The sequence below is a fragment of the Poecilia mexicana genome, unplaced genomic scaffold, assembly GCF_051168715.1.
Source record: "Poecilia mexicana isolate PSO_F unplaced genomic scaffold, ASM5116871v1 scaffold_2, whole genome shotgun sequence".
Classification (NCBI taxonomy): Eukaryota; Metazoa; Chordata; class Actinopteri; order Cyprinodontiformes; family Poeciliidae; genus Poecilia; species Poecilia mexicana.
In genome coordinates, this window is record NW_028263371.1 from 19,853,930 (window position 1) to 19,881,900 (window position 27,971).

The following is a 27,971-nucleotide window of genomic DNA, read 5'->3' on the forward strand; positions in this document are numbered from 1 at the left end:
TACTCTGGTTCTTTTTATTTTTTTTCTGTGCCACCTTGAGAGGTGCCAACAGATATTTGAAAAGCGAGCAAGACCGCACGATATTCTTTAAAAAGAGAATTTTAAAGGTCCAGGAGGAGACCCAGAGGAAGACCCAGGACACGCTGGAGGGACTATGTTTCTCGGCTGGCCTGGGAACGCCTTGGGATTCCCTGGAGGAGCTGGAACAAGGAGCTGGGGAGAGGGAAGTCTGGGCCTCCTTAGTTAGGCTGCTACCCTGTGACCCGACTTGGGATAAGTGGAAGAAGATGCATGGATTGATCCTTTAAAGGTTATTATGCAAAATTCACGTTTTGCATGTGCTTCTAAAAACAGTCTAGAAACAGAAACAGTTCAAGAGCAAAATAAATAAATAAATAAAATAAAATAAACACCCAGCCATTTTGGAGAAATAAAGAAGTTCTGCTGATGTCTGCAAAACAATGTGTTTCAAAAATCTGTAAATTGTTGGATCACCATTTGTTTACCTAGCAACTCCAAGCCAACTTCAGTCCCTCACCTGACAACCCAAGTGCAGCTCCACTCTCTTCATTACCAGTTACAGCTGCAATGGCTGCTGGAAAAAAAAAGGCCTCTATAGTTCTCTGTTGCTCATTGTCCAGTCTCCCCTCCTCTTATTTTTCATACATGCTCATCTTTTACCCCAGTGTCATTACAAAACCTCCCAGCACTGCTGGTTCAAATAAAAAGGTTTTTTTAGCCCACTTGATGTCCTCCTCAGATCTTTTTTCTCTTCTTTACTTCGTTTCATTCATGATTAACTTGGTGGAGGACGGGACAACACAGAGACTAAATTAACAGAAAAACACACAAAAATCCACATCTTCACACCTATACAGACATAAAATGCCACTCTCGTTTTCTTCAGGTTTATTTTTCATTTTGATGTCCTGTATAATAAATAGTTCATAACTGTTTAATGTGTGAACTGATATTTAGCCACTTTAGAAGAATAGAATATAATAGAAATGTGTTTTATTGTCTCACAACAGGGAGAAATCTGGTGCAGCAACAGCAAAATGACAATCGAAGCACGTAGATTCACACAGAGAGAAAACGTAAAAAACAAATTAAGGGTAACGTAATGTACAATAAAGAGAAAGTTGCAGCATAAAAAGAATGTAGAGTAATTATAAACAGCGCACTCCCATCCTAAGGAAAGTACACCTGGGTATCTTCAGAAAATACGCAACCAGCTCTCCATCTAATGGGTAATTTGAGTTCCCCAAGTCTGTCGGGTATTACCCTGTACAAAACTGGGGTAAACTGAGGAAAACCCATCAGACCTGCAGGAACACCTGCAGGTCTGATGAGTTTTCACCTCCACACAGATGCTGAGGTTACACAGTCTGGCTGGAAGAGTCCCGATTTAGACCCTGCAGGTTTTGGGTCTGGAGGTGATTTCCTCATGAACATAGCGGTCCTCAGCTTTTGTCATGCTGCCCCTCCACCTTGTTTCAAGGCCTTTTTGGTCCGTCGAGATGTAATTGAAGAAAGCTCAAGTTCCTCTTGCTTGCCTTTGTTATTGTGGTCTGAACCCAGATGATGAGAGAAGTCCAGTTTGGTACCACAGGTTGCAGCGCTGAGGAGTCCATTCCCATTCGCAGGACAGTCTTCGGCTATCTGTGGTCCCAGAGTTCTCTGTCCATCTCGATCTTGGCTCGAATCTGGCTGGAGTTCCTCTTTTACGTTTGCTTTTCATAGGGGTTTCCACCCTGTCGCCATGCTTGTTTCGTTGGCTGTCTGCTTGAGTAAATAGTCTCAGATCCACCTCTCTCCCTGGGAGACATTATGTCATGATGTCTGTGCTCTTGTCCCGGAGCTGCTCACAGGTCACCCTCCATCTTCTCTCAGCAGTCTGAGTCCTTCTTTGGGTCGTCCGTCCGCTTCCTGTTCAGCTGGTTGCTTTTTTCCTAACCTTTCCTATAAACTCTCAGACACTATAAGTCAGCAATCATTATTAGACTCTGATCAACTTTAACTGAGGTTATAGGTCATTTCTAATGACATTGACACGACACAATGACATTTTTTAAATTGTCATTTCAACAGATTAAATTTTAAGTACTCTTTAGATCTAAATCTAAGGGTGGCCATATTGGTCACTGATTTATTTTTTAAATGTTTATTACTCTTATGTTAACAGGTGACAATAAGTGAGATGGGAAAATTTTCAGTTTTATTTCAGTTGCATAATAATCTTCTACATTAATAGTCGCCCAATAATTGTGCAGACATAGATATTGTCCTAAGAAAACCCAAATCTCATCTTTACTTTTTGAAATATTCAGATTTGAGAGGTTATTAACATTTTGGACTGACCGAGAGTGCCGTAGTTGATCAACAATAAAATTAATCCTCAAACTACAACTTGTGTAATAATTGTGCCCACAGTGTAGACACTGTAGCAGCCCTCTTGTTAGACGCATAGGCACAAATCACGTTTATTTTGTAAATATGAGTGTTTTCCATATTGAGCAGCAAAAACTGTGCATTTGTTTTATTGTATACTAAAACGAGAGTTATTTTTTAAATTATAGCTGATATTTTAAGTTGCAAAAATAATGGTTGTAAGAGCATGGTCTTTTAGTTTACATAGTGTTTTTCTGCATAAGCTTTCCCAGCTCTTATGGTGAAACTAGGAAAGTTTGTGGGACACATGCCACGTCTTATCCGCCTGTTGTCCTCTGAACAAACTTTTGAGTTGGCCAGGAATTATTGCTTCCAACATTTTTTTAAAGTAAGCCTATTAAGTCTGCTTAAGGTTTTTATCAATAAAATTAAATGCTCGTAAGTTACATTGGTGCATATCATAAGATCTGCTATTGTCACTGAAGCTCTGCCATGAAGCATCACCACGGTCAAGCTCTTGTTTTGATTTGGATCACTGAATACGACAACTCAAACTCCTCCCAAAGTTCTCAAAGCACTTCCTTTCCCACCCTACAAAGAATGGGGACAGGTGGCAACATTTTTTCAAAGACATATAAAATAAGCTGAGTCTCTGTTGTGAAGCGTTGTCTAGACAGATCATTCCCACTGAAAAGCTCAGAGAACTGGGGCTTACGTTCATACTCTTCCTCCTTTGTCTTTCCACCTTCCCTGCTGGCACAAGACAAATACCAGACTCCACTTCCTAAATATTTCCACAGTCACAGACTGATTCCCTGTTGGGCCCCAGCATCCAGTGGGAGGCGGACCTCCGTGACCGGCCATGCAGAGCAGCTACACAAGAGAACGGCTGGCTGCCCTGCAAGGCCATGCAGATGCAGGTGTCAATCATGGCTGGAAGCAAGCAGGACTGGAACATGATAGCATTTGTGCTACCATGCAATTATCTCATGAAATCAGTTAAGTAAATGTGAACTGTAAAATGATGAACAGTGCTGCAATACTATCCGTTATTTAACCTGGAAACCACTACTGAAAGGGTCACTTGGGAAGACTGCAGATATACAAAATCAAAGGATCCCCAAGTTGGCGAGTTATTACCCTCACAGGTTTAGAGCTTCAGCTTATTGCAATTACCTAAAATGAGTTTGCTTCTGGTTGGTAAGATGATAGGAACTTCCAAGGGAAAGACCTTTTTTTTTTATTTTTTTTTGTAGCTGACAGGCAAGAGACATGTCAGGAGTCAGCACTCAAAAGAGAGGGTTAATTGAAGCTCAGACTCCCTCTACCCAGGACTTGTACAGGTGGGATCAGGAAACGGCAGCTGGCATCTTTACAACCTCCTGGACATGAACTGTGTAGATTTTTACCTGCAGATTGGCACCACAGAGCACATTTTGTAATAAACCAGCTGGTGTCCCAGCTGCTCTCAAATATGTTGGGGTGCAACCTGGAGGCAGCACAGCAAATTCGAAAGTGTCAGATTTCCAGTGCAAGTGTTGTATGTTAAAAATACAGTGTTAATTCAACAACATGGGTGTTAGTGAGTGTTAGTTTCCCTAACACTCACTAAAGAGTTCCAAAGTGTTAAACAAAAAGCAATCCAGTCCAGTGTTGATTTCTAAATTAACTCCATCAGTCTACCAACACTCAGTCTGGTGTTGATTTAGAAATCAACATCAGACAGTTTCTCCCACAATTGTAACATATTTGTGACATCACATCAGGCAAGCAGCTACAGTTAAATTATCATGAGCTTTATTATTTGGGCCCGGTCATTTGCCCCGCCCCCCGCTACTGCATCACATGTTTGCCGAGGCAGCAGTATGGCGTCTTGTCTGGAGCTTATTATAACAAGAAAAGTTTCATGTTAAAATTATCATGTTTTTGACTATTTTTTATGGAGGCATTATTTTTCCGTTTACACAGAGTATTGATTCATATACACAGTTCGCTTAACGTACATTTGTTTGTTTGGATATCACTTTATATTGTCTTAACCGAACATCGAAACTGTCAAGAAAATCTGGAGGCCATTTGAGTTAACATTATTTAGCTGCGGGGTTGTTTTCTTTAAGTTTTTGGCTGTAGACTGCAAAACGGGGGATTGGCTTGATCTATGCCACAGGTGTCAAACTCCAGTCCTGGAGGGCCACTGTCCTGCAACATTTAGATGTACCGCTGCTGCACCACCTGAATACAATAATTAGGTGATTAGCAGGACTCTGGAGAACATATCTACACAGTGAGGAGGCAATTGAGCCATTTGACTCTGGTATTTTGTACCTGTGGCATATATAAAACTGCCAAAATATTTTCTCTTTGTTAGTGTGTCATGTTGGTGACTGAAGCCTGTTATGATGACTTCAACACATTTCTTCAGACAGGTTGGCACGACTTTTAATGCTGTACAAAATTTTTCTAAAAGCTGACTAATTTCTTTAGTAATTATTTCTGACTTTTTTATGCTTTATCTTGTAAACCAGGTGGGCAGAGTAATTTGAATTAATATGCCGGTGACACACACAGGTGAGTCTGATTAGTTTTGTTCACACTACTTTTTAAAATATTTATTTATCCTAATGTTTCTGCTATATTTCATGTTTTTCCTTCCAGGCTGGAAGTCTTCCTCCTTCATGTTGGCGAAAACAAGAGCAGCACCAAAGACACTTCACCATCAGTGATCAACATCCATGGCTGCTTCCAATGAACTTTGAAAGCACACTTCACCTTCAGTGCAAAGTACCATGAATGTATGACCTTTGTTGTATATTGCTGTCAGTGCTGTTTGATGTTCTGAAATAAAAGTAAATTATATTCTGCGAATTGTGCTGGTGTTTTTGTAGCATCTAATGTCTTAAAATGAATTTGGCCAGTAGTTTCTGGGGGGAATAAAGGTTTTAATTGCTTTAGTGACTTTTATTTGGTAGTAAATTGACCAAAAAAAAGTGAGTAATGAGAAAAGGGGAAGACCGGGAAGCGAACCCACGACAGTCACATTGAAAACTGGAGCCTCCATATGTGGGTTGTGCTTAACCCCTGCGCCACCACAACAATTCAAATATTGTTCTTGTGTCAGGGTTTCCATCAATACCCACTTCTTCACAGCTTCTACACAAAAATTTACTGGTTTCCTGAGACACTGTCAAATTATTCACTGGGATATCTAAACTGGAATAGCTTTAAGCTCCAGTTTATATTTTATCAAATGTCATCAAAGTCTAACTATCCATTTTTTTCATAGCGTTAACCTTTCTCAGTTAATCTTAATGTTGCTCATTAATTTTGTCAAATAATACAATCTGACCCAAACAGTGAAATGGGCTGCTATTAAAATCCTGCAGTTTATTAAAATTAAGCTGTTTTTGGAAAATGCCACCATATTAACATCTGTGGAATCAAACTACAGTCTTATTCCATAAATGAGATTATGGATTAAGGCTTAATCCATAATCTCATTCATACTACCTTGTACTTAACTTAGCCACATCAAGTTAGTCCAGCTAACTTGAACACATTACAGTATACTTAGGAAAATCTTGGATTGCCTTAATTGAATAAATAACTACACTGTGTAAAACAAATAAGTGGACTTTACTTTAAAAATGTTTGCAAACTTGTTGCCTCATGAAAATCAATTTTACACAACTCAAAAATGTTAGTATGGTATATACATCTTAAGTTTACACAACTTGAGTAACTTAATTTTGAATAAGTTGTAATGACATACTAATCTAACTTTATTATTAAGTAAGTTCTCCTTGCATTATAATTATATGCAAATTAAAAAAAATTTTATTAACTTGTTAAATTTTAGTGAGTGCAATTTAGTAAAGCTGACTATAATTTGTTAAGCACCAAAAGCATTTTTTTAAAACTTGAAATTACTTGATTGAAACAGTTCCTGACTTTTGTTTGTTTGTTTGTTTGTTTGTTTGTTTGTTTGTTTGTTTGTTTCTCTGCTCAAACTTGACAGAAACATGGGAAGCAGTGATAGTTTGCACACTATTCAGCAAACCAAAAACAATCTTATGCCGGAGCGGGTCAGTCCTGAAGATGAACATGGTGCAGTTTCATGTATGCAAATGTAAAAGACAAAAAACTAGCAAATCAGAGCTGCAGTGCTCTGCACGTTGCCTTGTTCTTAATGAAATGGCTGCATGGACGGAGTGTTGGAGTCTTTTTGCTTTATATTTTGCATTATAGTATATCTATTTCTGTTTTATATTATTTTTATTGTTGGTTCCCAAATATTATAGCTGGTGGGACTTTAATAAATGACACGGCACAAGGCATGTTTGACTGACAAAGCAGCCAGGCACAAGATCCCTGTGTTGGTAAGATGGATGCCAATGCCGTCTCTCTCTCTGTGTCATGTTTATGACATTAAAGTAATTTTAATGGTTTTTGTACTTCAATTTCTGAGAAAAGAGTGATTTTCAGTTCGTTTGTTTTTTTTTTGCAAAATATACTAATGTCATGAGGAAAACAGCCCATGCTTCATAGGTGTTTGAGGATTTAAATCATTTTTGTGTTTGATTTCAGCTTATTTACAGAGCAACACTGATTTCAATATTCTGCCCCATCTACTTAAAAAGTTAATGCAAATATTTGCATGATTTATTTAGGTTTATCAAGCAAGACTGTTCTTTGCTTAAAGTACTTTCTGATTTCGTTACATGAAAAGGAAAGTCAAAGTAAAGTGACTTTAATTTTGTCAAGCAGATTAAGCAAAACTGAACTTTGTATCAATTATCCAACATTTTTAACATCCCATCCGTCCATCATCTTACACTCTTATCCCTACAGTTTTATTATAAATACCCATGAGATTGGAGGACTTAATTTTATCTTACGGTGAGATTTTGAACTGTAAATGACTGTGATTTTGAAAAAAGTAAAAAAAAATTAAAACAAAAATGTAAATAAAATGTCTCCATCTGAATCAAAAATCTGTGCTGGTGAGACAAATTTATCGTTCTTGATCTGAAGACAGGGACCACAAAGGGTCATCCTTGCTTTTATTATTTTATTTTTTAACCTTTATTTTATCAGTATAAAAAGCCCATTGAGATTTAAAACCTCTTTTTCAAAGAAGGCCTGGCCAAGAGGCAGCAACACATACAACACAAAAATTTTACAATAAAATGGTACATTGAATCGGCCTTGAGGAGGGTTCAATAGATCAAACGACCATTTAAAATATTCAGTTCTTTATTTTTTATTCTTGCAGCCCAGCCTATTATCCTAATTTGGCTTGGTTTGCTCCTGATAGCTGCCATTCAGCTCTGGCTGTGGGGACACTATTAACCTTTTTCAATTAGGCTTTTTTTATCTTTCCATGAAAACCTGTCAGTCACATTAAGGTTTGATATGGAACCGCATTGCGGTCACAATGTGACGCCTCTTCCAAGAAAGGCCAAGTGATGGACGCCACCAGCCCTCCTCCCCGTAGCAAAGATTCATCTTTCATCTAAGCCGGTTTAGGAAATGGATGGATGGGTCAGTGGTGGAAATGGAAAACTGAATGTCTGTTTAAAAAAAAAAAGTTCAACGTGCGAATGATAAGTAAAAAGGCTTTAACTATACCCGCTGCTTCTGCAGCTCAACCATATTTATTTATTCAACCATACAAGCTAAACGTGCGCTGACATTTAACTTCCTGTTATATATTTACATTTCATGTGTCTAAGAAGTTAGAAAAGTTTTGTAATAAACACCCTGAATGTAAACATCATTTTATTGTTTGACGTTGCTCACCAGCCACTGAGTTTCTGTAACGTAAAAAGAAAAAACCCAGATTTCGATTTCCCTCAGTCCACTGGATCAGCTACATTTTTCTTTGGTTTAACTGAGAGGATGTGAAAAAATAAAAAAGTTTTTTTTTTTTGTTGTTGTTTTTTTTGTCACGAGGTCTATTTTGGAAAAGTTTCTCTATGTTCAAATCAATACTTGATTGCATTAAAACAAGTATTTTTTAGACGTTCAAAATAAAATCTTTTCCATTTTAAATGAAAGATTTTGAAGCATTAATTACTTAATTTGTTAATTAATTCAGTATATATCAATGGTCTTTTGCAGCTGCGCGTGTAGCCAACAAAAACTACGTAACAACAAAAATAACGGAGACAGACAGATACGGGAACGATCGACTCGATGACATTAGGTGCGAAATGAACATTTCTTTTCTTTTCCGGGCAGAAAAGCCACAGATCGGGCTGCACCTGCAGCACATTTGTGTTCCAATTTGGATGACTGTTGATGAAATGGCTGAATGTAGAAGCACGGAGACAATTTCATGCTCTGCAAAGCTTCAACATCTCTGATAGCGGCGAGTTCCACGGTGTGAGTTCATCTCCTTACCAAGAATCCCGCAGTTCCACTCAGCAGGACCGATGAACCGAGACCCCGCGCTGTGGCTGCCCTAAAGGGACAGCAGCAATTTGACTGACTATTCCGTTTCATCCGCTGGGGTAAATGGGGTCAGTGTGTGAATATTTGGTGGGGTATAAAAGAGTTTATTTTGACAGCCTGAGCTTGTAACCTGCCTCTCTGCTCTTCTCTATCTGCAGCCGTCCTGATACACAAAATAGTTTATATAAATAACCGTCGCTTATCTTGTAGCATAACGTTTATAAACAAAATATTCAGAATATTTAATTACAAACCGTATAAACATGACATTTTCTATATTTTTTATTTTATTTAATTCGTAATGTTTTATGCTTACGAAGAACATTTACGGAGCATTTTACCGTACTTATCGGGACTCTTGCTGCCCTACAAAAAAAAAGAAAAAAAAAAGTCTCTTAGCATAATATAGGCCAACACATTTCCCAGGACTAATTAGGTTCTTTTTATGTTATTTATTCAGCAGTCCATCGTTTGTTGGGCTAATCAGAACTGAACGTTTTTTGTTTGTTTTTTTTATCGTTCAGTTCTGCAGACAAACTTAACAGCAGCATTTGGCTCGCTGATTGTTAAAGTCATGGCACATCTGGATCTTATAATTAATGTCAGTCTGAATTTGCCGAACATCATCTGTTGTTGAGAAGCAGTATTATTATTATTATTATTATTATTATTATTATTATTATTATTGCAGCCGAACCTGTTGTCCTGGTTTCAGCAGAACCTGAAGTTGATTAAAACTATCGTTCAGCTTTCCGTGGAAAATCTTTGGTAGTCTTTTGTTTCCTCTTTATCGGCGACAGTTCGGTGAAGAGGACGAACAGCTTGGGTTTAACTCTGCAGCCAAACACTGAACCCTCCCACCGATCCGTGATGCGCTGTCCCGGGTCCAGCTCAGCCCCTCAGTCGCTGTCCTCTTTGTCCTGCTGGATGGTTGTGGTTGAATGGTTGTAGAGTCCCTGTGCCATCAGCTGCAGCGCCAACCCGTTCTTGAAGCCGCTGGCCTTTTTTATCTTGGCCCTTTTGTTCTGAAACCAGATTTTGATCTGAGACTCGTTGAGGTTGAGCTCCCGGGCCAAAGCCTGCCGCCGCTGCTCCGTGATGTAGCGGTTCACCTGGAACTCGGTCTTCAGCCTCTGGAGCTGCTCCGCCGTGAAGGCCGTGCGCGGCCGCTTGTCTTCTTTGCAGCTTTTACACTTTTTCAATTTCCGCGTCCTTGGGCCTGCAGTAAGAGCAAGTGGCAGCAGAGCGAAAATATGAATATACAGCGCAACGCAAATCAACGTAAGAATCAGAGAAAATACCTTTACGCACCTTCTGCGTTCAGTAAGTTTTTCGGTTTCAGCACTGGACACACCGCTTCGCCCCTTCAGAACTGAACTGAGCGGAACCGGTACTATAAACCCCGGAACGGATCTGACCTAAAACTATAGAGGCCTTCGACTAAACGTGAAGCCACGACATGGTTCTGTCCCCAGACGGCTCGAGTCCAAAGGTCCAAAGATGTTGAAACAAAACAAACTCATTCGTCTCTTTAAAGGATATAAAGCAGGCTTAAATAAATGCCGCTTACGCTATAATTAATCTTTTACTTACTAGATATTATTATTATTATTATTATTATTATTATTATTATTATTATTATTATTATTATTATTATTATTATTGAATTTAGTGATTCATCTCAAAGGTGTGTCCTAAAGGAAATTCATTTAGATTTTTATGGTTTCAAAACGGAGGGAACAAAACATGTCCACTGAGGAATTCCTACCCGTTTTACCATTCCAACTTTAGCTTTCAGCTTTTGTTTTTCTTTTTTGCTTAATTTTAGTAGTTGCTACTCGTTTTCACTCTCTACTTTCTGATCCAATATTAGCAACACTGTGTGGTGAAATATGCAAGAAAAGCAGGCAGAGAGCCAGAAACAGCATAAGCCACCTGTCTGACGAACCACACTGAGAAAAGTCTATCTGCATGTATGTGTTTAATGTATAGCCAAGCATGTCATCATCATTATTATTATTACTATTATTATTATTATTAGTAGTAGTAGTAGTAGTAGTAGTAGTAGTAGTAGTGGTATTTAAGGATCAAATTAGGTGAAGTTCAGTTAATAAATTTGAACACAATGATTAATACATTACATGTTTTATAAATTGAGAGCTGCTGAATGCTGTTTTATTCAGTTTGTGTATGTTAACCTTTGTCTGTTCCTATCAAACAAACTTAATAAAATAAAATTAAAATAAGACTACATTACACATATTCAGCTGAAAAACTGATCTTTTAAAACACACACGCACAATATTACACTGAGACAAAAAACAAAATATTAAAACAGAAAAAAAAATATTACACTGGGACAAAAAACAAACAACAGAAGATTCAGGTTTGATGAAAAGCTGCATAAAATTAAATGGCGTTTTAAAAAACATTTCACTGTAATTATAGTGTTCCTTTGTAGCTTGGTTTTCTTCTTAATTTATTTTATTTTATTTAGACTTCTTCCAAATTCTAATTGAGGAGTAATTTTAGAGTATAAATAAGCAAAAATATTTTTATTTTGGAAGATAATACAAAATATATATATATTTTTTGTTTCATGGACAAAAAGGTCAAACAAAATGCGACTGTGTGAAGCAGGGTTATTGTAAAGTTGCATCTTTCAGTGAAAATCTATAAATCTAATGTATTTATTGGAAAGTCTGTGTAAATGTATGTGGTTTGTTTTTATCAAAATTAAAAATCTAAAAAACAAAATCGATGTCCTGTTCTAACATATTTTACATCAATGTTGAATCTGTTCGTGAATCTATCGTCTTACCAGAAGAAGGCCTGTCAGAGTACCGGGTACAGTAGACCCATGCGGGCCAGAGCACGGCCTGGCTCTCCGGTGTGGGGGTCCCGGTCCCGTTCATCACCACCGGCGAGGAGGCAGAACGTTCCTCGTCCTTCTCCTCGTACTTCAACTCTTCGCTGTTCTCATCAGAGCCCGCGGTGGCCGTGACTCTCTCGCTGCTGCTGCACTTTGTGCCACTGGCCGCAGAAACGGTGGAGGATGAAGTGCTGTCGCTGCTGCAGCTGGAGTCCAGGCACGGCGTCCTGGAAAACGGCCTGCCAAGAACCGGGTGAAGCCGCCCCCGACCAGAGCTTTGTGCCTTCTCTCTCGGACTCAGACCGAATTCCTTCTTGCATCCGAAATCCGGCCTCAAAATGTTGTCAATGAAGAAGTTTGTTGTTCTGTTGGTCTGTGGGCCGGCCTGCAGAGGCAGGATGCCCAGCGACGGGGAAACGCTCTCTCCCTCGCTGCTGTCCGTGCTGTTTAGGTCCCGCTGTTCTTCCATCAATGCCTCTGAAAAAACAAGTGTGTTCTACCTGCACTCATAAAAATACATCTGTGTCCAAATATGTCAGCAGACAGAATTACAGACGTGGATATTCAACCTGCCTAACAGACGGTCCAGCGCGCTTCGGTGACCTATTGGCTGCGTTTGCTGTTGAGCTCAGCTCTGGCACACTGACGGATTTTCACCACTCTTTTCTTAAGTCTGCACGGCAAATCTCCACACTCACCATCCGCCAGTGCATCGCCAACATCCGGAACGGCCAATCATTGCTCGTGACACTCTCAAACACAGAATGACGACGTCCAATTAGGCCGAGCGTCTCTGATCCAAAAGTAGAAGAGGATGGCATCAAGCACCCCCCTTCAGAGGGAAGCTCTCCTGTCTGCAGACACCAGATCCAGAATACACGCAACAATCAGCTGCTTACATTTTGTGTGTGTGAATTTATTGCATTTTGTTTTGCATTTTGTGAATAGATTTGTTCTTCTAATTTTTTTTTTTTTTTTTACTAAATTGATTTGTGACACATTTAAGTAGGCATGACACGTTCTAGAGTGAGTTTTTGAGTTTTGGTAGAGGAACAATGTTATCCACAACATCACCACCTCACAAGTTATTTGGTTTTTCCAGGTTATACCAGGGAAAGCCCTAGTAACACTCGTGAGGGTGGGGCTGATTTGTTTGTTGATCACAATGTTCAAACTCCTCCCACCTCTTCCCCTGTAGGAAGATGGAAAATTCAGTCACAGAAAGGTTACAGTCAGGTGTGTGCAGAGAATGCAAATGTACACAAAATGTGTGGCGCTACAATAGACCTCACACAAATCACCACATTGATGCCAAAACAACAACAACAACAACAACAACAACAACTACTTTTTGTGGGGAAGTAACTGACAAATGCTCTGTTCTGGAGCGGGTCGAGTTGATGTCAATGCATTTGACAAAGAAATACATTACAGATCAGCCTGGTGAGATTATGGACAAGTTAATGGGAAGAGCCAGAGATGTAGTGAGAATAGACATACGCAGTGACTCTTCGCTCAGCAGCCTGAAGCAATTTATGCTATTCTCAAACAACACTTCAGTGACATCACATACTCATGCATGCCTCTCGCTGACCTCTATAGTACACTTCCCAGAGCTAATGAGGGTCCCATTGATTACTGAATAAAGCAGCCGACTTAGCTAAGGAGTGTCTCCAGCGCCAAAGAAAAAGTATAGGTGACATCAGTAAAGAGGAGGCCATGATGTCTGTGAGACACTGCAACGAACCTTCACTATTAAGAGCAAATCGGCAGACAGCCGGACAGCTACAGAGGTCCAAGAGAGGATTGATGAATGTCACAAAGAAATGAAATACAAAGTAAATCTGCAGCAGAGAGCCCCGTAAGACAAGATGTTTCAGTAATGAGCACTGCAGGAAGAAGGGAGAGCTGAGGCAGAAGTTATGGTGCATTATTCCCACAAGCAGAACGTGAGTCAGCCCCAACAAAGAAAGGAATTGACTGCAATACAGAACGGCTGAGATGCTTGGCGATGTATTGAGTACTCTGACTACTACTTCAAGGTCTGCTGCTTTCCGAGGCTGCAGTCAATCGCTCCAGAGGAGGAGGATCTCTGGGCCCAGAAGTTGTAGCAGCTCTCATTTACCATGGTGAGAGCCCTAACATGTCCTCCTCAGTGGGTCAGTCTGCAACTATCCCTCCTCCCCATCCAGAAAACTAGAAGGCCACATTTTGAGGTTGAATTTTGCTCAGTGCTTTGACACCTTCAAACCTCTGTGTGAAAACAAGTCTGACCGACAGACAGAACCCTGACCACAAGGGGGCCCTCCATAATTTATGTGTTTATTTATTGTTCATAGAAAATAAACAACAACAAAAAAAAAACGGTGCCCTGTCAATTACAAAATTAATCATATTGTATTTTCAAAGATTGTTTTTAGCAGTAAAAATGTAATGTTCCCACTCCCAGATCAAAAACCACACATTCATATTTGCCCTGAACTCCCCTGTCTGCGTTAAGTAATTCGTTCAGTCAGTAGGAAACACAACGATTGTGGCAGTTACTCTGCTGCTAAGAAAAGTTATAAAATCAGGTTTAAAAAAAAAGAGGGAGAGAGAGAAAAAGGCAAGAGTGTTAATTTATATAACCCAGTTTTTCTCCAAGAGAGGTGAGTAGACTGTGTGAGATTATCAATCATTTAGCATAATTGGCTTAGTTACAGACTACTGTTTACCTCCTTTTCACTAGCATTAAATGAATTAAGGAAAAAAATTACCAACATATTCATATATTTAACTAGTCCCATGTACCTTTTACCACTTAACAACAGATGAGTGAGTCAGCAGCAGCTCTAACTCACGACCCTCCTGACCCGTCCTCTCCTAAGTGAAATTAAAGCTGCAGTACGTCACTTTTATAAAAAAAAAAAAATAAAATAAAAAAATTCCACATATTTGTTAAAACTGTCATTATGTTGTGACAGTATGGCATGAGAGATAATCTGTGAAAAATCTATTTCCTCTGCCTTCTCCCAGTGCTGGAAACAACCAGTCAAAGGCAGGAGAGTTTTAATGCTGTCAATCACAATCTCATGTGGTGCTGCTCATCCTTCCTCCCCTCACTCTGTGCTATTCTGTAGCCAGCATAGCCTGTTGTGAATGCTTAGTCTACTTAGCATAGCTACCAGTGATGGCTGATAAACGATTTTCCTGTAACAATAAGTTGTTTCTCCACCATTAGTACATTTAGCAATGAATGAATGAGGCTAATTGACAGCGTCCTACTGGTTCTGATTGGTTGTTTTGGTCAGAATGGTGCTTTACTTTAACCAGTAATAGTAATTCAGGAAGGAGATGGAGAAGATTGATTGTTTTCACAGATTATCTGTCTCTTAACAAATTGCTACGACATCATGACAGCTTTAAAAAATCTGTAGAAAACATATATTTTATTAAAGTTATGTAGTGCAGCCTGAATAAAATGCAACTACATAGCATTTTTGAGAAGTCTGGATTTTTTTTGTGTAGTTGCACGTTGCTTTTGACTGTTGCTCATGGGGAGACATTTCAGTATCTAATAGAAAAAACTTAAGCGACCTACTTGCATACTGTATGCAGACTGAATTTTACTCTTGTATGTAAAATTCATGAGCAGTAAATATTGTGCTAGTTATCAGTATTGGACCAAAGAAAACAAGGCAGATGCAAGCCTTTGAAATTGTAACGCTTTTTATGGGTCAGATAGACTCAAGACATTGTAACAGCAGCTGTGTGTGTGTATGTGTGTGTGTGTGTGTGTGTGTGTGTATGTGTGTATTTAAGTTTTTGTCAGGGGGGCCAAGGTTCCTGGAGGCGCCCCTGGCCACTTGCCAAAATAATACATTTAGTCCAGTTTCATAATTTATTTTCTATCAAAAGTGAAATTACAAGAAAGCTTAAAAAAAACAAGTAAAATATTTAAATACAGAAAATGTTATTCATCAGTATCAGAGAAGCTACAGTCACCTTCGCAGCCATACGGTGCAGCAGAGATTCACAATGAACAACGCTTGGCTACTTCAAACTGTAGTAACCATGTGGAATCAAGCTGTAAAAGAGCGACATCTGCTGGCTAAACGGGAGGAGTGCATTTTTTATGGGTGTCAGTTTTTTCTAATTAGCCTAACAGTAATAAGAAAAATACATTTTTACTTTTTCCCTGATCTGAAAGAACTTCTCAAATCATGCAATTTCTTTAAAAAGGGTTGAAATAATTTTTACACAATGGCTTTTTATAATATACTTTCATTTTTTACTATTATTATTTATAATTGTTATAATGAGCAATACTTACCTCAACTTGGAGGCTTGACAAATGAACTTCTCTTTCTCGTAGGACTGAGGAAAACTGGGCCAAGATGGAGCAGAACCTCACAAAGAATGAGACTGTTAACTCTATTTTCTCCTTTGTAGCCTTTACTTAATTCATCTTCCTTTAACTTAAGACAAAGGTCAAAATTATGGTTTAGATTTTTAATAAGCAATCAAAAAGGCTCCTGAGATTTAAATAGACCTTTAAATGTGGTGCTTCCCTCTGACCTAGAGTCTGAAAATGTGGCATAATTTAGTGGCTTTACTTAGAAAAGTAGGTTTGCTGGTTTGCTTGCTTTATTTAGTTTAAGACACAAATGACTGGACAAGATTTTATTTCTTCTGGTCTTTTCTAATGAGTTAAATTTCCTATGTTTATTTTTGGTCAACAAATAGAATGGCTACCAGTCTGCAGTCAGTGAGTGAACAGGTGATACAATCAAGTAGTCAGACAGGAATCAGAGAAGGAGAAGCAGCAGAATCCCGTGGCGCCTGTAACTTGTTTGCCTGAATATGGAATAAAGCAACAAAGAGCTGCATTTTTGACTCTTTGTATTTTTGCAACTGCGTAAGCCAGAAACCTGCATCAAGTGGCTATTTGAGTTGAATTCACTTTTTGCTTTCATCACCTTGAAACCTTAAGTTTTTTTTTTTTTTGTTTTGTTTATTTTTGGATTTTGAGTTTTTGGACAAACAGCCACTAAACATAAATATACAATTTTCGTCAGTGTAAGGGGCGGAGCTACAAACACAGCAGAGCGACAAGCAGCAGAGGAGGAGAGAGTCAGAGAGTAGTTTATATTAATTAAAATGTTGATTAAAATTTACAAAGTATGAATGTGTGCTTTCATAAAAGAACAATTAAGGAAGTGTAGGCTTCTTGTATGGGGAACATTGAATGCAAAATGATTTATCATGCAAAACATTCATATTTGCCAAGGTATGGTAAAATATGAGACGATGATAATAAATGAAGAGCCGTTTGGGAGCCGAATGGGGCGTTTTCTTCTAAAAAGAGCTGAAAGTCCCTTTACTCTGCAGACCCATGAGAGGTTATTTGGCTCGGACACAGAGTCATACTTGTCATGTGATCTTGAACTTTGTGCTTCTTGTCTTTAAACACCAGAAACACAAAATCTAGTTTTGGTCATAAATTACATAACCTGAAGAAAATAAGGGTTTTATATTAAAAAGTATGAATTTATTATTAACACAAAATGCATCCAGATTTCTAATATTTTGCAACACATCCCCACTTTTTTCTGTAACACGAACTATAGTAACTATTGTAGTCGCTGACTGATGGTTGAAAGGTCAGTTAGAAGAAAATCCCTTTAGCGTCTCTATTTTTCCCATAACTGGATTTCATGTCATGAACTAAAGATATATAAAAAAAAAAAAAAACAGGAAACAAAACTGGATACTGCTAAAGTTTTATGACAAGTTGCTCTTTTAGCACTTTTTTAAAGTATTTCAACTTCCACCATAAATTATCAAAGTCAGAAATTGAAAAAAGAACTATTACAGATCACTTTATTGGGGAAGTCCATGAACTGGATCATATTATGTCTGCAAATATTACCCAGAAAGAGAGTGATCCTGGAGCAAAGCTTGAGGGGCACCGCTGTGTGAAATGCTGTGAGAAACGTTTCATGCACCTTAAAGATCATTACGTTTTATTCTTTTTAAATATCTCAGTCTCTTTGCAGTTTGATCTGAACTACCGTTTCTATTTTAGGATATGCTGAAAAACTCAGTTTTATTTCTACTAAAAGGCTAAATGAAAAACCGAAACCCAAAAACTAACAAATACCTTCCCTCAAACCCCCAAAAAGTAAAAGCGGATGTTAATCAAAAGGTGTGTTTAAAAAAAAAACATTTTAAACTCTTTCTGAGTGAAATAGTGAATGGGCTTCATTTTTCCACTTCTTTTTTTTATTTTTATTTTTTTTAGAAACAACAGCAAAACAAAAAGAATAAACATAAGGACAGACAGACAAGCTCGTCATAACAGACAGGTGTGTAAGGTTGAGTCTCCAGATGTAAATGGAATAGATCAAGAATCACGAGTCGATCAGATTCTACCCTTTGTGAGTAGTTTCTTCTTCTGTGGATTGTAGGAAGCAGCTATGTTTTGCGTCATGAGCTGGGGATTCTCTGGAAGAAAAGATCCGTTTTACACGACAACAGAAAACAGTACGTTTCAGAAACATCGCACTCTGGAACCCGTTTTCAATCTGTGCCGTTGTCAGAGAAAACATTCGGTGGTTTCGTGTAAATGCGCACTGCAAACGTAACAAAACTCTTCCGCTTTCCCCCGAAATCTTTGTCGTGTAAACAGGGCCCAAGTTTCTTGTTGGTCAGAGGGTCAGAGGTTATTACAGGATATCACTGGTATTCTTCTCCTTTCTTGATGGTGTTTGACAGAGAAAATGGAATTTGCTCCACGCTATAAATTTTCCAGATCATTTTTTTCCATTTGCTGATTAGTGGAGGTTCTGAAATCTTCCTGATATTCGCCTTCAAAATATTTCCAAAGCACAACACTTTGGAAGACGTATAGCGTTGTGCCACACCTTGCAACTTCTGCATTCTGATTCAAAAGAAAACAAGTCATGCTTGGACATTTTGTACTTTTGAAAAAATCTAATTGGACCATCAGCATTTTCTTCCCTGATTCATAAAAAAAAAAAGAAAAGTCAAGACAGATACCAATGAGTTGATGGAGGAAATAAAAAACACAGCATTTTAAATAGAATTAAAAGTATTTAATACAACATTCTCAGAACAGAAGAGTTGGGCTTTTTTCTATCACTGTATTGCAGGTACAGGGTGTTATTACAGTTGTAATAACACCCTGTACCTATAATGCCCAATGCTGCCCCACAATACCACAGCCCTCCAACACACAGAGTCGAAATCAAAGTTTTTCCGCTTCCCCTTTTTGTGCTCATCTCTGCAGTTTCATGAGTGTTATGTTGCAATCCCGAGAAGTTCTTTTCCCAACATCAAGAACTACATAAGCAAGAGGTTGGCAGACATCAAACAGCAGTGAGAATGGAGACAGCAGTGGACGACACAATGGACCAGGTCACACATTATAATCCACTGTTCGACATGTCGCTGAGCAAGACCGAGCGCTACAGCTTCCAGCACGATGGTGAGCCCCAGTGAGAACCTCTCACAACAGATTAATGGAGAAATTGTAGATATTGGGAAATTACACACAAAAAAAACTACTCGTGTTAGCTAACCTTGGACATTTACATGCAGTGGACGCAACTAAAGGCCGTCATTTTATTCTGACCAGAGTTTTATTTTACCAAAATGTTTGCCTTGACTGTAGTTATGACAGGAAATTTGCAGATTTCCAAAGAGCCAAATATGAGTGTAACTAGATTTAGTTTCACATACATTACAAACTTGTGCAGCTTGTTAAAAATATTTGAAGGGGGGTGAATAAGACTGACATGACACTGTCATAAACATGAATAAGCCTTCATGAATATTTATGACTGTTGTCATAAAGCGTTATTTGGTAAATTATGACACTTTTAATACAAAGTTGACATTATTCAAAATTTCTTTATGACAACTTGACATTAACCAGGAAATCATTACTGTTTAAACTTTACCTGTAATAACATAAAGTTACCTCATTTTTAAAGTGCAATCAGTAATACTTTTATAACAAATTTATATCAGTAATGATTTCCTGGTTAATGTCAAGTTGTCATAATAAAGACATTTTGAATAATGTCAACTTTGTATTAAAAGTGTCATAATTTACCGAATGACGCTTTATGACAACAGTCATAAATATTCATGAAGGCTTATTCATGTTCATGACAGGTGTTATGTCATGTTTATGACAGTGTCATGACAGTCTTATTCACCCCCTTCAAATAAAGTGTTACCAACATTTTCATCTTAAATCCAATAGAAAACAAATGGCAACATTCATATGAACAGCTGAAAGCAGGAAATGTTTCTTTATATTTTTATCTTTTTTACTATTTTCAATTAATTGATTTTGTGGGGTTACACTTTCAAAAAGCACAATAAAAACCATCATCAGCACCTCGCCATCACACTACACAAAATCTAAACTTCAGCAAAAATGTTTATTAATTGCTCTTTATGTGGAGAATTTTGTCATCCTGAATGCACAACAAGGACTACTTACCTAAATCACATAGTTTAATGAAAAGATTTAAATCTTTAAAACGGAACAGTGTAAAAAGAGCAGTGAATGTCTTAATTTAGCAAAAAAAGAAAAAGGGATAATAATTTTGCTGCTTGCCTGAGTCCTTCTTCAGTTCATACCTGCTTGGTTTCAGCATCAGCTCAAGGCATGTTGACCTTCTCCCAGTTAATACGGTCAGTTTATTGATATTGCTAGAGGCAGAAACTGCTTCTCTGCATTTGTAAATGGCTATAATAATATAGCTCAACATTTCAGCTGCATAAACTTGTCTGGTAATTAAGTGGCACGCCCAAATATATCTTCCTTTAAAACTGGGAGAATTTCTTTCTATTTGACGATCTGCGCTGTAAAAGTCTTCCTACAGCGAACAAAGCGGCGACTCTGTCCTGCTCCACAGAGGTCAGCGTCTGTCAATGTGCATTTCTTCTTTGTGTTTCAGATCTGAAACCAGCCCCCTCCAGAAGACAGTGGAGTTTTACTGTGATAATCATCTTGGTCATCTTACAGACAGCACTTGATGCCTTTCTCATTTATAAAGGTACAGGCAAAAAAATCTGGACTAAACCCACAGTTTGGTTTTAAGTTAGTTTTAATTCAGATGCAGCAATTAAAACAAAACAAAACATAATCATGGTGTAACTTATGTTAGTCCTAAAATCCCTAGATGATTTAAACTAATAATTATTTCTGGCCCTAGTTGTGCTGGAAGAGAGCCCTCCATCACAGAGGGCATCGCCTCATCATGACGCCCTCAGCGACAACGACCTCGACCTTCTCATCCATAACAACAGCCAAGAAGCCAAGAGCCTGAAGAGCCACTTATGGATTTTGCAAAATCAGGTTCAGATGCATTTGTATATTTCACAGATAACCACTGAAAACAAAACTCAGAACCGGCTGTGGTGCGGACTTGAGTAAAAAAACAACAACAACAACAAAAAAATAATTTCAAAAACTAAAAATATAAATGTGTCTTCCAATAAGTATGTATTTTAATTAGGCTGTATGTAACATGTTATTTAATATTTACATGTAAACTCATCATCTTTTGGTTACCATGGTAACAGGTCAAGAGCCTGTGTGGTGAGGAAGGCCAGCTGCAAAGACTAAGGGCCGACCTGAACTTGCTCAATACCAGCAACCACAACCTGGAAAACAAACTGACAAACATTAAAATCATAACAGGTACATATATGTATGCATGGTTGAGCAAATGTGTTTAAAATTCAGTAACATTTGTGTTGAGAAACCGAGCTGAGGTCGAATATATCGCCTGAATGAACTTATTTTGTGCCTTTAGGCCCACCAGGTGTAAACGGGATACCCGGAATACCCGGACGACCAGGTCCGAAAGGAGAGAAAGGCCCAAAGGGTGAGTCCATCTTAACCGGACGTTACTGACATGAATGTAAAGTATCACTTTCAGATTTTTGAGTGCATCTCTCAAAACAAGTGTCCTGTTTGGCCACACTCTTACTGCCCACATTTGGTTTTTGGCATGTTAACAAAATAATAAAAAAAACACATTGAAAGGGGTTTTACACTGCAGCAGTGGTTGATATGTGGTTTTATTTGGTCATGGACAACTAGAGGGATCCTTTGAACAGAGTAATTTGTTAGTCTCACATCACATGACCTCCTGCAGCTGATGTGAGAATTATGATGAGTTAAAACATGCGATCGCTCCAGCCTTATCCAAACCTGAGAGCACTGCTGGTGTGCCAAGGATGCAACAACTGAGGAGAGAGTTTGTCTTGTTACATGACTAATAAGAGCTGATTTTAAAAGTTTATTTGTTATAGTCGCTCTGCCCTTGATTTGATTTCACATAAAATGTGGACATGGAGATTTGCTCTCCTGGACAGACTCCAGGTCGGTGTGTTTCACAGGTTGCCTTCTGCTAAAATATTATTTTTCCCTTTATTAAAAAATGAATCCATGTTTTCATCCTAAGTGCTTAAACAACGTCAACTGAACTTCTTTCTTGTTTCTTGATGATGTTTCATCTAAAAGGCTCATTTGGTTGTGCATATGGACAGAAACTAAAAAAATTACAACATTGTGTAAAACTGCAATATTTGCTTGCCATTCACCTCAGAAAATGAAATGGGTTTTTTATTGACATTTATTACTCATGGAGCAAAACATCTGAAGTTTTTATGTTTTGCATTGTTTATGACTACGGCTTACCATTTAAGAAAACCAAAAGTCAATGTCTCAGAAAATTGTAATATCCCCTTAGACCTATTAAAGGCAGATGTTTTAACACAAATGTAGAACATGTGAGGTGACATTGGCCCCCCTTCCCATGGGTTCACCACCTGTGGGAGGGGCCAAAAGGGTCGGGTGTATAGTGGGATGGGTGGGAGCTGACGGAGGGGGCCCTAGCTGTCTGATCCTCGGTTGCAGAAGCTGGTCATTTAACCAGCTTTTGATATGTTTGGCAGCTACCAAACCCTGCTGGAAAATAAAATCAGCATCTCCATCCAGATTGTGAGCAGGAAGGAGCATGAAGTGCTTTAACATAACATTTAGCATTCTTTTGTAAAGTGCCTTGAGATTCGTTGTGAATTACCACTATATAAGTAAACTGAATTGAAATTAAATTGAATTAATCTATTTATTTGTGCAAGTATCAAAACCACAGAGTCCCCTTTCCATAAATCCTTAATAGAGTTCATATTATGTGTTAGCCCACTGCATCTGGTCCAAACCCAGGAATCATGATGGATTGGTGTTCATGATCACTGTCCCATCATGAGATCCAGATGTTTCCAAGTCTCAGTTATTTGTTGGTTAAATTTGACAAATCTGGTGTTTGTTCTACTTATTCCTTGTTCACGCTTCATTTGGTGTGACGTGCTGGACACCAGAGAAAAGAAAAGTGTTGCATGTAGCTCTTCTGTTTGACAGGTGACAGTGGGGTCCCTGGCTATTCAGGTCCAAAGGGTGAAACGGGACTCAAAGGAGAACCAGGGGCTGCTGGTGAAGTTGGTGAGTTTTAGTTTTCAGTTACACTAATGATGTATGTATGAAGAAATTTGCAAACTGAAATTTAAATTAGCATAATCTACGTTATGGCTGACACACAGATCCATCTTCTCTTTGATACTTTTCTATATCTGCGTAATGATTCAGAGTCTCAGTCCGCTGGGATTTATGTCTAGAGGTCAGTGGGTAAAAAGCAGGACCCACTCCATCACAGGGCCATGTGTGGAGACAGTGGATAGTTTACTAGCTACTTAAAATGCTCACAGCTAAGGGCAAATTAGACTGTCCTGTTTACCCTTACATAAGGCAAAACGGAACTGAAAGGGAAGTTTGGTGAACCAAAGTCATAAAATAAACTTATCTCTGGCTTTACATCCTTAATAGGGACTGAATGTGAACTCCCTTAACTCCTGAATAGAAAATGTGTCAGCAGATTGCTGTTATGAAATATCAGAGTGTCTCTTCCCCCTTTAATCTGTGATGCTCATCAGTAATATTGCTGACATGCTGCTATTTAAAGGGAAGATAGAACATATTTTCACAGATGGCATATTAGTCAAACAAAAAAAAAAACAGCTGTGTGTTTTTGTGTGTTTTTGCGTGTGTGTGTGTGTGTGTGTGTGTGTGTGTGTGTGTGTGTGTGTGTGCCACTGTAGGTCCCACAGGTTCAGCTGGGAATCCAGGAGCACCAGGCAACAAGGGGGACCCAGGAGCCCCAGGTAATGAAGACACACTGACCTTGGCTGAAAGTTTTATTGTTTGTTTCTTTCATAAATTGTTGTCCCTCTGGTTTAGCATTAGACAATTTCCTTACAGTTTTTGACTTGTGTTATCTGTTTTTATGACTGCAGGCCCTCGTGGAGAGAAAGGAGACTCTGGGGTGTCTGGACAGAAAGGTATCCAAAATTGTGTCAATGCAGTGATGTCCACAGAGGGTCCTGGAGGGCCGGCGCCCTGCATGTTTTAGTTCTCTCCCTGCTGGTAGTATCAGCCTTTTCAGCAAGTCAGTTTTCTTCTTAGGCCTCTAATGAGCCATCATTGGATCCACCTAAAACATGCGGGGTGCCGGCCCTCGAGGACCCACTTTGGGCACCACTGTGTTAATGTCTGCCTGCAACTACCTCCTAACAGCCATCTTCCTAACAGGCAGCCCTTTAACAAGGGGCTCATAGTCAGAGGTCTTGGTTTGGAGACATTTGCATCCTTCACATTAGCATAAAGCAAATCCAAAATCTGACAAACTGGTGAAATGTTGGCAGTGTTGAGGAGAGTGAGACAAGAGTAAATTCACCGGATATTGCCACAAATGCACTGAGGTGTTGTGTCTGTGCCCTCCAGCAGAATGTCTGTAAAGGTGTGTGTATTTCACACAATGCAATTTGTTCTTGATTTCTGCAGGGGAGCCTGGATTCCCTGGTTCGCCTGGATTAAAAGGACAGAAAGGAGACCCTGGAAGCGCTGGTCCTCGGGGACCCCCAGGTCATCTGGTGGCTCACATTACACAACATATAGTTTATAAATGCATTTAAGTCATAGTTTTTAGTTCATTTATATGACAGGATTTAGAAGTGACAGAAAACAAGTGCATGTATACAGTCTGCTTACAGTTATACAGACTATACAGTCACGCGTAAAATGACTCAACCATTTTATTCCTTACCATATTTTCGGCCGGTTAGGACAACTGCATTTATATATATTTGCTAACTGCGACAATAATGGGAGAGAGAGAAAATGTCGCGTCTGCTTTACGTTCCATCTGCACAACAGAGAAAGACGTTTTCTTTCTTTGCACTCCATCCTGGTGTGAGAAGACGAAAGGAAGAAAATTCCCTTTCACCACAGACCATGTGGGGCCTGCAGCCACAAACTGTGGAGCCGAGAGAAATAAACGGTGGCTGGTCCTCTCTAACCCAAAGAACTTTGTGCCAATGATTGCCAGCCTTTTGGCGCTGGCATCAAGCTCGAGGCAGTGAGCTCGATGACCCACCGTGGGAAGAGAGACCACTTCCTCATAATACAACCTACTGTATTTTGCAAACTGCAACGGTTCCTCCTGCAGCCCCGGCTCATGATGCTGCCACTCCTTTGTGACGGCGTTTTAACATCACAAGCTTCCCCCCTTTTCCCTCTGAATACAACAGCAGCCACCGTCTATCTTCACTTTAATTTCACCAGAACAAAGGGCATTTTATCAGCACATAAGCTGTTAACCCAAGATTACATTTGAACACTGTAATCTTGCTTTTTTATTTTGCTTTTGGAATCAGTGGCATTAAGACCAAATCTCCACAAAGCCCCTCCTGGACGCTGCAGCGGTCTTCTTCCTGATTGGTAGGACAGCTGGACATTCCCAGGCGGTTTCTTTGCATATCCTTTAACAGATAAACATCGAGCATGGCGCCATCAAGCATCCAGAAATTGTCCCCCAAGTATAAACCAAACCTGATGCGATCCAGTCATTTTTATCATATCCGCTGTTGTCATGTCAGCAGGAACAAGAATTAGCTCTAAATTTAATTCATTATTATAAAATGTTTAGCCTGACTGAATGACGGACAGACAAAAATGGTTATGCCTCTTTTTTTTTTTTACAATGTTTGAAAAGATGTTTAAAAAAAAAATCCCAACAGCTTTTGTTTCAATGAATTGTTTGTGCTTTGTATTGTTTTACCAGGTCCAAGAGGACCTGCTGGATTTAATGGGACTGAGGGTATGTGCATACCCTAAGATTCATTTTGTTGTGAACTTTTACCAACTATTTAATCAGCTGAATTAGACGTAACACTTTCTCCTCCATTCCCTCAAACCCACAGGTCCACCTGGGCCGCAAGGAGCAAAGGGCGAGTCGGGAAAGCAGAGTAAGCAGAGAACACAGCCTAAACACAGCAACTGTGAAAAACAAAAAGACGTTTGATCTGTTGGGTGTGTTTGATGTAAATATCAACTAAACCAAATTAATGGGGTAAGAAAATCGCAGTTGCTATTTTGGAGAGTAGGAGAAAGTGGTAATTAGTAAAAGTGTGGGAGCGTGTGGCTCAGATTAGTCCTGCAGTCTGTGTGGACTTTAATAAATCACCGCTTCATGCAGGATTTTTTCTGCATACAACCGTTTTACACTGGTGAACTTGCTAAAAGGTTGTCTTGCTGTTACCCTGCACTCTGTCATTTGTTTCAGGTTTATCTTTTTATACATCTTTCCATTCCTCCAACATATGTTAAATATGACCTACCAGATTTCAGGCATTACAATGATTCTTTATCTGACGCTGGCCAGGATGTGTGGTTTGTACAGTTAGTCATTTCTATTAGTGTTAATTCACATCCAAATAATAACTAAATCTTAAACTTTGTGCCTCCCCAGCCAAAGTGCGTCTGGTGCCTGGACAAAACAGAGGACGAGTGGAAGTCATGCACAACGACGTCTGGGGCACCATTTGTGATGACAGCTTCGGACCTTTAGATGGGAGAGTGATCTGTAAGATGCTAGGCTTCCAGACCGCCGTTACCACCTTCACTGCTTCCCCAGGTGAGCCGTTTTTTCAGTAGAGGATCTTAATCCTCCATTTGTAAGGGCAATATGGGGGGGCAGCAGTGGCTGAGGAGGTGGGGCTTTATCCTGTAACCGGTGGGACACTTCACCTGCCTTACCTGCTGGTGGTCAGAAGGCCTGGTGGCTGAGACTGAACGGCAGACTCACCATCACTCAGAATAGGACAGCTGTGGCTACATTGTAGCTCGCCACCATTATTGTGTAAATGTGTGTATACTGTGGATGCTTTTTCACTCAGATGTGGAAAGAAATTCTGCACAATGGAAACACAAATAGTAAAGAAGCAGATCAAACGGTGTCTGATTTTCATTTCAGAAGTAGAGTAGCACCTAGCAGAGGAGGAGAAAATGATCAAAAAGCCAACGGGCTGACCTGAGAGATGCTGCACTCTTCAGGCCTTCGTCCCAAATATTTTATTAATACCTTTTGGGAATCTCCTGATATTTTCCACGATAACACAATTCAACTCAAAATAAATTAAGTAGAACATAAAATAGAAGAGAAGGAACAAAATGCCATCCTATGACTAGTCAGATACTTAAATAAATCTTTCTTTAAAGAAGTGTCTCATTCATGCATGTCTGCTTTTAGGTGCCGGTAAGATCTGGTTGGATGAGCTGCACTGCACAGGAGCAGAGTCGGACATCTTTGACTGTCCACACAATGAAGTTGGTGTTCACAACTGTAGTCATGATGAGGATGTGGGAGTTCTCTGTGCATAGAGGCACAAGAGGGATTAAACTGTCCAAAAGTTAACTTTGTAGTCGTTATGTTAGATTGAAATGCATCACATTATTTCATGTTTTTCTTTCCAGTCATATCGCTCGAGTTATTCACTATTGGACCATAACTTTAGAGACACCATCTTCTCGGAGTAGGTCCCACATTATGCATGAACAATCTGCCCCTTAACTTAACGTCTAACGACCGTGGGTGTATTTCGCATTGAACATCACACAGATGATGCTTTTTTTTGCCTTCAAAACATGTTTGATAATGTTTGACAATAATTAAAACTTCTCAATGCTTGATATTGTCTAGCAAAATGTTTTTACGTCAGGCTGCATGAATAAATCGATGAGTTACTCTAAGCTGTAGTTGGTGATGTTGTTTGCTGCTGATAATTTATGCATCCAAAACAAACAGTATTTTTAACTTATAAGTTATTTGAAACT

At 39.1% G+C, this 27,971-nt stretch overlaps 2 protein-coding genes across 2 annotated transcripts; one reads left to right on the forward strand and one right to left on the reverse strand.

Moving 5' to 3' along the window:
* Positions 1 to 9,111: 9,111 nt before the first annotated feature.
* Positions 9,112 to 12,874, reverse strand: en1a (engrailed homeobox 1a). The gene is made up of 2 exons (XM_014990014.2): positions 11,666 to 12,874; positions 9,112 to 10,063 (listed from the first exon to the last, which is right to left on the reverse strand). Exons 1-2 carry the CDS (start codon positions 12,183 to 12,185, stop codon positions 9,744 to 9,746), a joined length of 840 nt encoding a protein of 279 aa, XP_014845500.2. The 5' UTR covers positions 12,186 to 12,874; the 3' UTR covers positions 9,112 to 9,743.
* A 6,128-nt stretch (positions 12,875 to 19,002) lies between these two features.
* On the forward strand, positions 19,003 to 27,887 carry marco (macrophage receptor with collagenous structure). The gene is made up of 13 exons (XM_014990017.2): positions 19,003 to 19,205; positions 20,692 to 20,790; positions 20,950 to 21,092; positions 21,320 to 21,437; positions 21,553 to 21,624; positions 23,166 to 23,246; positions 23,900 to 23,962; positions 24,095 to 24,139; positions 24,642 to 24,722; positions 25,921 to 25,956; positions 26,060 to 26,104; positions 26,608 to 26,772; positions 27,388 to 27,887. Exons 1-13 carry the CDS (start codon positions 19,103 to 19,105, stop codon positions 27,516 to 27,518), a joined length of 1,182 nt encoding a protein of 393 aa, XP_014845503.2. The 5' UTR covers positions 19,003 to 19,102; the 3' UTR covers positions 27,519 to 27,887.
* Positions 27,888 to 27,971: the final 84 nt, after the last annotated feature.

Bases quoted from the DNA above. Each gene is read 5' to 3' on its own strand.
- marco (XM_014990017.2), top strand. From the start codon at position 19,103: ATGGAGACAGCAGTGGACGACACAATGGACCAGGTCACACATTATAAT. The intron at 21,093-21,319 runs GTTCAGATGCAT...CCATGGTAACAG, and splicing joins TATGGATTTTGCAAAATCAG to GTCAAGAGCCTGTGTGGTGA. The intron at 21,625-23,165 runs GTGAGTCCATCT...TCTGTTTGACAG, and splicing joins AGGAGAGAAAGGCCCAAAGG to GTGACAGTGGGGTCCCTGGC.
- en1a (XM_014990014.2), bottom strand. From the start codon at position 12,185: ATGGAAGAACAGCGGGACCTAAACAGCACGGACAGCAGCGAGGGAGAG. The intron at 10,064-11,665 runs GTAAGACGATAG...CTCTTACTGCAG, and splicing joins CTCTGACAGGCCTTCTTCTG to GCCCAAGGACGCGGAAATTG.